The following is a 14,793-nucleotide window of genomic DNA, read 5'->3' as shown; positions in this document are numbered from 1 at the left end:
ACAGATGTCCTGTGTGCACATTGTATGACTTTTTGAAGGAGGGATGTGAAAACTTCCCACTCTGCTTGTGTATTTGATCATTCTTGTATTTCTGTCATTAATTGATTTATATGATTTTTAGCCACCGCCCATGGGAAACCTTGGGAGTTCTCAAAGGAGGCCCAGAAGTGGGGGACAGGAAACCTGGATTCAAGAGGACGAGAAATCACAAGGTCGGAAAAAGTTCCAGAGGACCAGGGTAAAATGGCGCCGGAGGCGTCAGCAGGTAGGGGAGGGGCATTCTAAAAGGGGGAGCGCGAGGGATGTCATTATGACGAATCAGAGGCTAAGGCAAGTGATTGGCTGAGAGAAGGTATAAAGCATCCGTGTTGCCACGGCATCATTCAAACAGGAGAAGACTTGGAGGAAGACGGAGCTCCGTTGTCCCCTCCAACTGCTCCTGCGATTCTACTTTAGCTGTTTTTTGTTGCCTCCTGACCTGCTGGCCTACCGACCAGTCGGAACCCTCCTTCCTCACCTCTAGGACTTGGTTGACCCCCTGATACTTTTTCCGGAGCCCTTTCTACTCCTCCCAGGAGGCCACAACCCCTTCCTACCACACCCCCCTCCCTGCCATACCCCCTTCCTGCCACACCCCCTCCCCAATCCCATCCCCAATTCCAAATCCAACCACTCTCCCCCCTCCCCACCCTCCCACCCTACTTCTTAGCTGGCAACCCCAGAGCCCCTGAGAGCACCAGGGTATGGAGGTGAAGACACTGCTCTTCTGGCTCCTCCTACTCAGGTTTCCACTTTACCCAAACATGCATGTGAGTAAACCCCAAACACCAGTGGTTTCTTCCTTTTTATTGGGCTTTGTCATACTGTACTTAAATAACTGCATTTTCCACGGCGTCCTCAATGGGAACTCAGTCCTTCGTGAAGACCAAGGTCCTCAGGGCAGGTTTCTTGATCAGCCTGAACCAGCTCTTGCCGCAGCTGTTCTCATCATTCTCCTGGCCCTGTCGCGGCTGCCTGTATCAAACACAGCAGGGCTGACAGGATGAAACCTGAAATAGTAACTTTATTTGGTCAAAGAAGGAAGTGGGAATGTACTAAAAGCTGTTGAGTCATATATCAAAAATGGATGAATTGTAAGATATATGAATTATGTCTCAATAGCGTTTTTGGTTTTTGTTTAAGGAAGGAACTCTTATTTATTAGGAGTCTTGGGCTCAAAATTAGACTAGCTCCTGAAACGCTTGTCAAGATCCCGCTTCAAGCTACACAAGTGCAGGGTCCTCCCCTATGGAGTGTATTTTCCCGTAAGCACACCCTTCATATTTGTGAAGTTTGGCAGCCCTGCGAACAGTGGTATTTAAGCTTTGGGTTGGTACTAGTCTGCTAAAAAGTGAAATGCCATTTGTGCTCTGTGCTTTCTGGTTTGTTGACTTTTATCAACTTCTGAGGCATCCCTTTCCTTGTGCTTTTGTTTGTTTGTTTTTTTTTAAATAAATTTATTTATTTTAGTTGGGGGCTAATTACTTGACAATATTGTAGTGGTTTTTGCCATACATTGACATGAATCAGCCATGGGTTTACATGTGTTCCCCATCCTGTTCCTTGTGCTTTTGAATATTGCCTTCAGGGACTCTGTCCAGCCAGACTGATGGGAGCCCTGAGAGCCCAGTCAGTGTGGCTGCATCCTGCTGGGATGTTTATAACAGAGAAATCCTTAGGAGTGACATAACCTGGAGGTGAATGAGTCATTGTCCTTTCTTTAATGAAGTGTCTGTGTACAGAGTGCTGATTTACCCAAAACAGAAAGGTCCTTCAAGTCTTGAGAATTGTTCAAATATAAAGAAATGCCAGGTTCACCATACTATGAAAGTTTTCACTCCCATAAAAATGTTCCTCCAGACCCAGGAAAGAAAGATAAAAACTGAGAACACCCCAAAGAGATAAATCAATTTGTTCTCTTTGGCATGCACCAGATTCTGAGGGATCTGGAAAGGCCCAGTGCCTGGGACAACCTTTGCATTGAGATAGAGTCATGCCACGTTAATACCTCCACCTATTTCTTTTGAGCCTACAAAGGAAGAAATGTCTAGATAATCTTTGTTGGAATTTTTTTTCCCTCAAAGGGATTGAGACTGTATTCTCATAGATTAGTTAAGTTCTCTTTCTGCTACCTCATCTTTGGGTACTCGGATAAAGCAACTTGTCTTGCATTTCCCACCTCCACTCTTGCTCACGGCCACTGATTGTGACAGTTTATTGACCCCACTGGATCAATTCTAGGTAAGAGTCAGCTGCTGGTGTCAGCATTTAGACTGTTGCCATACAGAACAAGAGTGCCCATGCCTAAAGATGTTTTACCAGTTACTGACCAGACGATGTTTGTCTTTTTTGTGCATTTGATCTGTGTGTTTAATCTTTGTGCTGAGAGCCATTTTCTCTCTCACAGTGTCTGCTCAAAGATAGTGTATGATTCCCAACAGCACACATTTTACTGACCTCAGTCGTGAGGGTTGACGATGAAAATGCTATTGATTTCAGAAGCTACTTTCTAGAGTAGAGGGATTTTATTTGTACAAAAATGAAACTTAGTATGTAGATTAGTATGAATCACGTTGAGTTTATTTCCTCCTAAAATACTTGCATCGCTAGATTTTGTAAGAAAATATGCTTTCCTCTTGTTTTTATTATTCAGAAACTTTGATTTTTTTTATAATTTAATTTGCATGCCTGCTATTAATTGTTTAGGTGCAATGCTATGAAAAATGAAAGTGAATTCTTTTTATTGACTGTTTGGAATTGTATTCTTAGCTAAATTCAATTCTTATCATTTTAATCATAATGTATGAGATGAGGCTTTTGTACAAACCATTATGTACTTCAGAAGTCTGACATGTGCTCTGGTTCAGAATCAAAGTGCACATGAAAGAAAACCTCAATGTTTTTAGAAACTTGGGGTAAATGGAAATTTTTAATTAATTTTGGTTGAAAAAATAATCAGTTTTATTATAACAGAAGCTGCCCATCTTTCTCACTTATCTGTATCTGTATCTATATCTATCCATATCTATAAATATTTCCCTATTATTCTAATTTATATCTTTAACATACATTTTTATTGCTATTTTTCCCAGCCTTCTATACATTTTGGAGTTATTTTAGGAAACGTTCAGTAGGAGTTTTTCAAGGTACTTCATGAAGATATAACAGAAGACATAGGTTTCCCATCCACTGTGTTTGCATTCACTTATTTTTCAATTTTAACATGTCTCCTACATTCATAAGTCAGTTTCTGTTAACTATTTTTAAAATATTTGCAATGTGTTTGTTAGCAAAATAAAGTCTCTAACAGTTTGTGTATCAGGCTTTTTTCTACAGCTTAAGTGTGGTATAATTTACCTATGATAGCAAGCACCTCTTTAATGAATACAGTCTGTTGATATTTGCCATGTGTGTGCAGCAATGAAACCATTACTACATTAAGACTGTAAACACACCCACACTCCCAAAAGTTTCCTCCTGCTCCTTTAGAATCCTTCTGTCCCCTCTCTCCTCCATGAGGATGTATAAGAGGGATGTAGGTGCCTCCTGGAGGTTGGTTTATGTTTTCTAAAGTTGATTCTTTGTGATGGATATACTGTAATTGTCTTCAAGTTTCCTCATCATCTCAAATATTATTTCAGCTGATCCATATTCTACCTGACCATTTCCATCTTGGGCCTGATGCTTATGAAATTCTTTGGAAGATTACCATGATTACTGCCTCCTTGGGAATTTGTGCATTTGTCATTTTCTTCTGGAGGACTGTCCTTGCTGTAAGTATTACTAAAGTACCTTATAGATATACTTTTAATCAACCATGATGGGAATTTTTATAGTCACAGACATTTTATTTGCATTCAGTTCTACAAATTGCCCTCCAAGCAGTGCTTTCACTGCATCCCACAAATTTTAACATCTTGTATTTATTTTCAGTTAGATGGACATATTTTCAAATTTCTGTTGAGATGTCCTCCTTGACCCATGTTTTCTTTAGAAGTATGTTGTTTAATCTCCATTTTTCATGTGATTTTCCAGTTATCTTTCCATTAATGATTTCTACTTCAGATCCATTGTGGTCTGAGAATATCCTTTCTGTGCCATTACTTTAAATTTGTTAAGTGTTTTATGGCTCTGAATTATGGTCCTAGTGAATGTTCTATATGAGTTTGAGAAGAATGTGTATTCTACTGTCACTGGTTGAAGTCCTCTGTAAATGTCATTAGACCCAGCCAGCTGATTGATAATGTTGTTCCGTTCAAGTGTATTCTTATTGAATTTTTATATTTTGGATCTGTCAATGACTGATAAAATGTTTTGATTTCTGACTATAATAATGAGTTCATCTATTTATCCTAGAAATTCTGTCAATTTTTGACACTATTGTTAATACATACATATGAAGGATTGTTATGTCTTCTTGCAGAATTGACCTCTTTACCATTAAAGTAATGCCCTTCATTATCTGACAATTTTCTTTACTCCATAGTGTGCTTTGAAGGCTAATTTCAGTGTTTACAGAAGTCTAGGTTGATGATTCTTTCCTTTTAACACTTTTAATATATTTCATTCCACTTTCTTCTTGATTACATGGTTCCTGAATAGAAAAGTGTGATGTATTTCTATCTTTGTCTTCCCTGGGTAAGGTGTTATTATTACCCCAATGCCCTCCACACCTGGCTTCTACATAAGTTTTTCTTTCTCTTATATGTTACATAAATATATAAACAACATATAAATATATATGTATGTATTCATTCCCACTTGGAAATCTGTGAGCATCCTATATCTGTGGCTCGGTGATTATCATTATTATCATTATTTTAGAATTTCTTGGTCATTATTGCTTCAAATGTTTTTTGCTTTTTCTACTGGTATTGCTATTATGTTTAGGTTATATCCTTTGTAATTGTCCCACTGTCTTGAATAATTTGTGCTTTGTTATTATTTTCTTTGCATCTGTTTAAGTTTCTACTGACATTTCTTTAAGTTCATTGATTCTTTCTCAGCTATGTTGAGTTTGTTAATAAACCCATCAAACGTGTTCCTCATTTCTGTTATAGTGTTCTTGACTCCTCAGTTTTCCTTTGGATCCTTTTTCCTCATCTATTCTTGCATATTGTCTACTTTTTACCATTGGATCCATTACCATGTTAATCACAGTGGTTTTAAATCCCCAGAGATAATGATTTGATTGTCTCTTCCATATTAAGTGTGATTCAAATATTTGCACTTGGAGTTCAAACTGTGTGATTTCTTCTTTTAGTATGCCTTGTAAGGATTTGTTGTTAGCTCCATATTGCGCCCTGTTGTGGTGGAACTGAGGTATTACAAGCCTTTAATGTAAGCTAGAGGGTAGGCTGAGTTTATCCTTAGATGAGACAGAAAGGAGAGAGAGAGAGAGCATTGGAATTGGGCGTTTCCCTTTGCCTATGTCACCTCGTCTTTGGGCCAAACCCCAGTTAGGCTCTAGTAAAATTGTTTCTCTTGAGGGCTTGACTTCTTTTACTGAAGTATAGTTGATGTACAATATTATGTAAGTTCCAGGTGTACAGCGTAGTGATTCACCATTTTTAAATGGTATACTTCTCCATTTATAAGTATTATTAAAATTATTATAAAAGATCTTTAGTCAGTGTTTCTTATGTTTCTCCCCTGGCCATTCTCCTTGATGAAATTACTGTGTGCACATCACAAGGAGTGGGGAGTTAATTTCACATCTTGGAGAACTGAACATCTACATAATCATGCATATTTCATCCTCTAAGGAAAATATTTCCATATGGATTTCTTGAAATATATTTTACTTTTTCTAGAATAATGCAATCCTCTTTCATTCTGTTGCTCAAATAGTTCCAGCTTTGGACACTGGGATCACTTTCAGGTGGTTCCCGTGTTCTGTGAGAAATGCCATTGGTATTTTGATAAGGGATTACATTGATTGTATAGATTGCCTTGGGTAGTACGGTCATTTTAACAATATCAGTTCTTCCAATCCATGAACACAGTGTACCTTTCTATGTCTTTGATTTCTTTCATCAGTTTCATAGATTTCTGAGAACAGGTTTTTTTTAAAACTCATAGGTTTCTGAACACAAATTTTTTTAATGCAACTGTAAATGAGATTGTTTCCTTAATGTTTTTTTGATAGTTGATTGTTATTGTATAGAAAACCAACAGATTTTTGTATATTAATTTCACATGCTTCAAATTTACAAAATTTATTAATGAGCTCAAGTTGTTTTTGTGTGGCATCTTTAGGATTTTCTGTGTACAGTATCATGTTATCTGCAAATAGTGAGAGTTTTACTTCTTCCTTTCCAATTTGATTGCTTTTTTCTTTTTCTTCTCTGATTGCTGTTGCTGATTTCCAAAACTATGTTGAATAAAAGTGATGAGTAGACGTCCTTGTCTTGTTCCTGATCTTAGAGGAAACTCTTTCAGTGTTTCACTATTGAATATGATGTTAGCTGTGGGTTTGTCATGGATGGACTTTATTATGCTGAGATAGTTTTATATATATATATATATAAAATAGATATGTGCTGAATTTTTCTCCATCTATTGATGTGATCATATGGATTTCATTCTTCAATTTGTGAACATGTTGTATTACATTGATTGATTTGTGGATTTTGAACCATCCTTGCATCCCTGAAATCAGTCCCATATCACAGTGTATGATCCTTTTAATATATTGTTGGATTTGGTTTGTGAGTATGTGGTCGAAGATTTTTGCATGTTCAGTAATATTGGCCTATAATTTCCTTTTTTGTTTGATATTTTGTCTATTTAGAAATAGAAAAGAATACAGTGTTTATTTTTAAAGGACTATTTTCCCTCTCTCATGTCAACATAATGTGGAGATTTTCCCCCAATATTTACACATCTTTTAGGATTCCCGAAGATAAAACTGATGAAAGATAGGGTATCCCCTAACACTGGGCAATCTGGCATCATTAAATTTCATGCTTGTCCACACAGAGCCCCCAGGACTTCATCCATTAGAGTATAGGTTCCTCTGTTTCTCTAATTCTCTAGCAAGAGTTTGCCTTGTGACTTCAGTTCTCTGAGTGATCTATGAAGAGTTTTGGTTTTTTTCCAGTTTTTTGGCTTTTGTCTTGTTTGTGGATGAGTGACAATTTCCAAGTTCCTTACAAGTTGGACCAGAATCCAGGAGTCCAACTCTCCTCTTTATTTCCTTTTAGAGTATAAACTTTAACAGAAATTAGCTTTGAAATGAAAATCCTTTGCAAAATACTCTAATCTTTTTATTAAAGAACTCAGTGAGCCAAATAACTATATTCTCAGTGGAAAAATGACAATCTATAAACCGTTGTCTTCATGATAAAAACATATATATCGAGTATTTGGTGACCCCATCCTTCTTTTCACATGCCCCTGCCTGGGGGATTAGGTGAGAAAGAACAGTAAACCTCACCGTTTTCCTGTGCAATGTGTAAAGTTAATGATATTCTAATATCTTGGCAAGTCTTGGGGCTAGCCTCAGAAAGCTTTCAGTCTCAATCTGAATATTGCTTATGGTTTTGAATGAGGAAATATGTTTTAAGGTGAAGAAAATGTATCTTTTCATAATATTAAAATGAAGCTCTGCCTGGATTTTATTGAGCTAAAATTCCTCAGGTTATAACTCATATCTGGGAAGCACATTTCTCCTTGCTTGAAGTGTTAATTGTCCTTTCTTTTGTTGCTTGTGCTTTTCCTCTAGCCATCTCCCACTTTCTTTCTCATAGATTACCCTCTGTTTTCATTGGTCTGGAAAATTCAAACCATGATATGTTTCAGTGTATATCAATTCAGCAAACAGCCAACTCCCTGAAAGATTTCAGAAAAGCTTCTAGTGAGTGAAGAGGCATATCTCAGTACAAAGATTTTGCCTTTTCCTTTGGAAGCTTTTAAAATAATCCCAGGTTCTGAATTGCAATGTACATATTGCATTTAAGAAAATAAATAATAATGCTTTAGTATATTTATAACATTGTGTTATTAAAAATAAATGGATTGATTATCAAAACAAAATACATTGCATTATCAAAATTAAATAGATAGGTGTTCATTTAATAGAATGTAAAAGATCTTTTGGTCAAAAATAAGTTATTTACCATTGTGTTCCTTATCAGAAATTGTGTAGGAAGTAGCCTGACTTAAATAGTAAATTCTTTTTCTGTTGTTATTTTTAATCATACGAATCATTATCCTGAATCAAAATGCTTATTATAATTTTTTTGGATTATTATTTTGATATTTTATCAGGAATTATTTGTTGTTGCTGTTCAGTCACTCAGTCATGTCCAACTCTTTGCGACCCCGTGGACGGCAGCACACCAGGCTTCCCTGTCATTCACCGTTTCCCTGTTCTTGCTCAAACTCATGTCCATTGAGTGAGTGATGCCAGCCAACCATCTTGTCCTCTACCATCCCCTTCTTCTCCTGCCTTCAATCTTTCCCAGCATCAGGGCCTTTTCTAATGAATCGACTCTGCGTCAAGTGGCCATATTACTGGAGCTATATAGATTGTTAAAATAATATGTTTTGATATCAAATTTAATTTTGTTCCTTCCTTCCCTAGGTAAAGCCCCCAATATATCAAGGTAAGAGTTTAAGCTTTAGAGTCCTTTGTGATATTTTCTCAGTACTGGTGTTTGAGGTTAGTTTTAATTCAGCTAGAGGTAACTACAGTGACTTTTTGTATTTGTCTGACTTCTTTTTTTAAGTATAATTTTATTTTTATTTATTTATTTTTTAATTAGAGAATAATTACTTTACAATATTGTGATGGTTACTCTTGAAAAATTTCCTCCTCCTGGGTTGAAGTCTAATGTTATTGTAGAGGGAGTTGCCATCCATTGAGATAAAAAACACATGAGGAAAAGATCACAGGAGTGGGGAGAATAGGATGAATTTAGTTTTGCATATAAATGTTTAGGAAGCAAGGGATGATGAGACTTAAGTTTGAAATGAGTACCTGTCATGACCCGGTTCTTGGTGAAAGGTAAAGATGATAAAACAATACTGAAGAAGCTTCAGGTTTAAGGAAGAATGCAGATATTGCCAGGCATTATGTGTCACAACAAAGGATGAAGCCCTGGGTTATGAGTCTGAAGTGGAGGAAAGCACTCATGCCACTGGCGAATGAGTGGAAATGAACATGAGGCAAAATAGGGATAATGAATTCTGTATGGGCTTTATAGATAGTGATGATTATGTGGGCTTATCTGTTGAGAGCAGGGTGGCTGCTGGCACTTGGTAGGCCCTCAAATGTTGATGTTCATCACAATGAATGGTGGCAGTAATAAAAGTGATCTCAGCATCCAAGCTTCCACCTTGGGCAAACAGAAGATAAGTTTGCACTGTGTGGTCAGATGAGGGAATTAAATGTCTGTTGGGGGAGTCTGGAATTGCAGGCTGTGTTCTTGAGCTTGATACATGTGAAAGTGAAAGTGTTAGCCACTCAGTGGCGTCCAACTCTTAGCAACCCCATGGGACTCTAACCCCCCAGGCTCCTCTGTCCATAGGATTTTCCAGGCAAGAATACTGGAGTGGCTTGTCATTCCCTTCTCCAGGGGATCTTCCCAACCCAGGGATGGAACCTGGCTCTCCTGCATTGCAGGCAGATTCTTTACCGTCTGAGCCACCAGGGGTTTCATACATGTGTATACACCTGTAATTGGGTGCTTTATGCATTCTGTCTTCCTGAAAAGTGATGGTAACATTCTCCATCCTGGGGACGCAAACGCTATTTTTTAGGGACTATGAGTTATCCTGGTCCTCTAGCACCAAGTTAGTGAAGCCCACATTGTATGCAAGTGTGTTCAATTCCAAAGAGAAAGGCAGTCTAGAGGGCATCAGGAAGACATTGGAAGCCTTTCAAGAGCCTACCCGGAGAAGGTAATGGCACCCCACTCCAGTACTCTTGCCTGGAAAATTCCATGGACGGAGGAGCCTGGTAGGCTACAGTCCATGGGGTCGCTAAGAGTCGGACACGACTGAGCAACTTCACTTTCACTTTTCCCTTTCATGCACTGGAGAAGGAAATGGCAACCCGCTCCAGTACTCTTGCCTGGAGAATCCCAGGGACGGCGGAGCCTGGTGGGCTGCCGTCTATGGGGTCGCACAGAGTCAGACATGACTGAAGCGACTTAGCAGCAGCAGCAGCAGCAAGAGCCTATCAGTCAACATTTTGAACTTGCCTTCTGTGGAACTGCAAATAGGGCCTGGATGTGCATTGAATCTGGATGAAATAAGGAGTTTCTTTTTCTTATAGCAACATATATATTCACCTTAGTAATTGGAGGCAAGAATTTTAAGTTGACAGGATGTTTGCTTTTCCTACTTCATCTTTGGTGATGACACAGCTAGTTGAAGTGACTGAATTTTCTGAGAATAGTACTTATAGATGGGGGAGAATTTAGAAGTCGATTTAATGTTTTTATTCATCTTTGAAAGCATTTTACATAGGAATCTCATTGAAATAATGTTTCTTATGTTTTAAATTCTACTAGCTAAAATTTTCTTGTTTTAGACATAATAGTAAAGAGAAAAGAAAAAGATAATATATGTCTGCTGCTTACACTGAGTTTTTCTACTAAATCTTAGACATTGTTTTGTCTCTCTTTAGTTAATTTGCAGCAAATATCAGAGAAAATCAATAATTTTGTGAAGGAAAACAGACAACTTGCAGAAAATATATCCATTATGGAACAGAAGGTATCATTTCCTTTTGTTACTTTTCATGATTTTACCTTCAACTTCTTCCACCTCTGAGAGTTCAGTTATTTTCTGTTTTCTTTCATCCTACTATCCTATTTCTTATGTTCCATAAACAGTCCAGGTTCATAGCAAGCTCCATAGATGTAAAGCACTGTTTTCTGTATTTGTGGAAGGACTCACAATGAAAAGATAGGTTTGGCTGGCACTATAATCAATATTTGTAACGCTGATTTCCTTTTGCACATATCTGTATAGATCAATGACTCAAAGAAACGTCTTCAAGAAACTAGGACACAAAATAAGATGCTCTCTCATAAAGCACTAAAATTTAAGGTAACAATCTCGTCTCTGCCTGGGATTACAGTCTGAAAACAGAAGTAAAAGTAATGAGTAATTATTACTGATTCCATTTGTTTTGTTAAAGGATAACATCGAAACAATTGAGACGGCTAATGAATATCTGAATGACCTCCTTCAGAGTTCTCGTGCTAGGTTGCAATCTGTGAGGTGTCAGAATGTCAAGACATCGAACTTGGTAAGAATTTGGCTGCTAAGTTTATCACAGTTAGACTTCTGAGGCTTTCTGTGCATTGGGTGAATTGAGGGCTCCATCTGCTCTTGCTATTCACCACCGTAGATTGTGGGTGTTTGGGAGCTGAACCTCCTTCTGAACAATGATCTGGAATATCACATACTCATATCTCCATGACTTTTCCAGTTTCAGAGACTAGGAAGTTTTTTTTATTTTCCGAGTTTTCTCACTATTTGGCACTGCCTTCACAATCCCAGGAAATATATGAGAGGTGAAGGAAGATATCTAGCCAAGTTGTATGGGCCCTACCCTTCTTTATGCCGAACAAAGAATTTTCAGTGTGAATTTGGGAAAGTTTTCTTTATTTTCCATCAAGAACACCCACTGATGAGCTGTTTGACATGGACAATTTTCCACCCTTGTCATCCAGTCATCTCTGCTGTTATTCAGTGAGCAAGATATTTTATGAAGCTATGAAATACTTGTGCCTTAATGGCTTTCTTCGTTCTGCATTTCTTAATGGGCTTGATGTTTTTCCTGGGCCCACCCTGGATCTACTATCACATGAAACTTAGGGATCACCCTGGGATATGCTTGTTTGATATTACCACTTTTCAGCATATCACTGAGTGTGTCCATTGGAATCTCAGTACATTTTTTGTTTCTATCCTATGTGCAGACACTGGAAAAAGAAAATTCTGCAGAGAACATGAAAGATGCTATTTTAGCAAACACCTCAGGCATTTCAGAGGTAAACTACCTATATTTGCTGCAGGATTTCCATTGTACACATTAGCTTTTACAAAGAACAAATTTTCACATCTTAGAAGATTAAAATGATATCTGCTTGGAATTGTTTTTCTTGGGAATTAAGTCATTGATGAGAATGTTTTGCTTCAGTTTGAAAGTGCCTTTAATGAAGCTTGTGTCAATGAAGTGGAAGTGAAACCTGAAGAACTGCGTAAACAGAATGTTCAGCTCAACATTGAGAAGAATCAGGTAACAAGTTTTACTCCCATAGACTGTTTAATTCAGAGAACTGACAAATCGTTACTTCCTTTTCAATTTTTTTAAAATTCTATATTGGAATATAGTTGACTTAAAATGTTGTGTTAGTTTCAGATGTACAGCAAAATGATTTGGTTATACATATACATGTATCCTTTTTTCAGATTTTTTTTCCCATATAGGTTATTACAGAATATTGAGCAGATTTCCCCATGCTATACAGTAGATCCTTGTTCATTATCTATTTGAAATATAGTAGTGTATATATTTAATCTTAAATTCCTAATTAATCCCCCTACCATTCTTCTTTGGTAACCATAAGTTTGTTTTCTATGTCTGTGAATCTGTTTCTGGCTTATAAATAAGTTTCCATGTATCATTCTTTTAGTTCCAAATATAAGTGATATCATATATTTGTCTTTCATTGTCTGACTTACCTCATTTAGTACGATAATCTCTAGGTCCATTCATGTTGCTGCAAATGGCATGTTTTGCCAAAAGTTTTTACTTTCATTTTAAATTCAATGGATTCAAACAAAATAAACCACGTGTTACACACAAATAAAGTTTCAATTTTCTATAGAAGATTAGTTTGCCTAATTGCAATATACAGTCATTGAAAGATAGGAAATAGAAACAACAGAGAAAAGTAATAGCACACACATCACCAAATTGAGCTGACCTACCTCCAAACTTGAATGGCATTGTAAAGTCCCTCGTTAATATCAATTTGAAGTGTGAGTGTGCCTGCTAAGCTGCTTCAGTCATGTCCGACTCTTTGCAATTCCATGGACTGTAGCCCACCAGGCTCCTCTGTCCAAGGGATTCTCAACCCGGGGATAGAACCCACATCTTTTCATCTCCCCTTGTGACTCAGCTGGTAAAGAATCTGCCTGCAGTATGGGAGACCTGGGTTTGATCCCTGGGTTGGGAAGATCCCCTGGAGAAGGAAAAGACTACCCACTCCAGTATTCTGCCCTGGAGAATTCCACGGACTGTATAGACCATGGGGTCACAAAGAGTCAGACATGACTGAGCGACTTCACTCACTTACTATTGGCAGGTGGGTTCTTTACCACTAGCGCCATCTGGGAAGCCCCACAATCTGAAGTCCCCACTGGGAAATGATTCTGGGAGGTGCTCCACCCCAAGAGTGAGACTTCAGATTGCAGTGTGGGGGCTCCAGCTTATAATCCCAGGCAGCAAACTGATAGCATCATCAGTTTGTATGCAAAAAGGCAGCTCTGGTTTAACTTTTACAATGCTGTTTGCTTCTCCTTGTGAGTTGTAGGATTTCACTAGACTCTGTCAGTTCAGTTCAGTTCAGTCGCTCAGTCATGTCAGATTCTTTGCAACCCCATGGGCTGCAGCATGCCAGGCCTCCCTGTCCATCACCAACTCCCAGAGCTTGCTCAAACTCATGTCCATTGAGTCAGTGATGCCATCCAACCTTCTCATCCTCTGTTGTCCCCTTCTCCTCCTTCCTTCAATCTTTCCCAGCATCAGGATCTTTTCTAATGAGTCAGTTCTTCACAACAGGTGGCCAGAGTATTGGAGCATCAGCTTCAACATCAGTCCTTCCAATGAACATTCAGGACTGATTTCCTTTAGGATTGACTGGTTTGATTTCCTTGCAGTCCAAGGGACTCTCAAGAGTCTTCTCCAATATCACAGTTCAAAAGCATCAATTCTTTGGCGCTAAGCTTTCTTTATCGTCCAGCTCTCACATCCATATATATGACTACTGGAAAAACCATAGCTTTGACTAGATGGACTTTTGTTGGCAAAATAATGTCTCTGCTTTTTAATATGCTGTCTAGGTTTATTGTAGCTTTTCTTCCAAAGAGCAAGCATCTTCTAATTTCATGACTGTAGTCACCATCTGCAGTGATTCTGGAGACCAAGAAAATAAATTCTGTCACTGTTTTCATTATTTCCCCATCTATTTTCCAGGAAATGATGGGGCTGGATGCATGATCTTTGATTTTTGAATGTTGAGTTTTAAGCCAGCTTTTTCACTTTCCTCTTTCACTTTCATCAAGAGGCTGTTTAGTTCCTTTTTGCTTTCTCCCCAGGTCTTCAAAAAAAATACCATTGATAATTTGATAAGGATTGCATTGATTCTTGGGTGGTATGGTCATTTTGACAATATTGATTCTTCCAATCTGAAAACATGGTATATCTTTCCATTTGTTTGTGTCATCTTTGATTTCTTTCATCAGCATCTTACAGTTTTTGGAATGCAATTGTTTTGTCTCCTTAGATAGGTTTATTTTTAGGTTTTTTATTCTTTTTGATGTGATGTTACATGAGATTGTTTCTTTATTTTCTCTTTCTGTTATTTCATTTTTACTGTATGCAATACAGAAGATTTCTGTGTATATATTTTATATCCTACAACTTCACTCAATTCATTGGTAAAATCTAGTAGTTTCCTTGTGGCATCATCAGGATTGTCTATGTATAGTATGTCATCTGTAAACAGT

The 14,793-nt window shown here is 37.7% G+C and overlaps 1 protein-coding gene across 6 annotated transcripts in view; it reads left to right on the top strand.

Annotated features, from left to right (window-relative positions):
- Window positions 1-385: 385 nt before the first annotated feature.
- LOC145531662 (transport and Golgi organization protein 1 homolog) overlaps window positions 386-14,793 on the top strand; it is a 30,583-nt gene continuing 16,175 nt past the window's right edge. The window contains exons 1-8 of one of the 6 annotated variants that reach the window (XM_081554641.1): window positions 386-809; window positions 3,681-3,812; window positions 8,627-8,648; window positions 10,676-10,764; window positions 11,023-11,100; window positions 11,192-11,302; window positions 11,979-12,050; window positions 12,200-12,298. In XM_081554641.1, coding sequence (XP_081410767.1) covers window positions 744-809; window positions 3,681-3,812; window positions 8,627-8,648; window positions 10,676-10,764; window positions 11,023-11,100; window positions 11,192-11,302; window positions 11,979-12,050; window positions 12,200-12,298 — 669 coding nt within the window. In that variant the 5' untranslated portion in view covers window positions 386-743. Of the gene's footprint in view, window positions 810-2,309; window positions 2,655-3,680; window positions 3,828-8,626; window positions 8,649-10,675; window positions 10,765-11,022; window positions 11,101-11,191; window positions 11,303-11,978; window positions 12,051-12,199; window positions 12,299-14,793 lie in introns of those variants that run through there. The other 5 variants (XM_081554642.1, XM_081554643.1, XM_081554644.1 and 2 more) reach the window with 5 other exon arrangements.

This window comes from Giraffa tippelskirchi, chromosome 13 (assembly GCF_054371585.1).
Source record: "Giraffa tippelskirchi isolate mGirTip1 chromosome 13, T2T-mGirTip1v1.2.pri, whole genome shotgun sequence".
NCBI classification, from domain to species: Eukaryota; Metazoa; Chordata; class Mammalia; order Artiodactyla; family Giraffidae; genus Giraffa; species Giraffa tippelskirchi.
The sequence above is the reverse complement of the archived record's forward strand: the minus strand, read 5'-3'. Positions and strand labels throughout refer to the sequence as shown.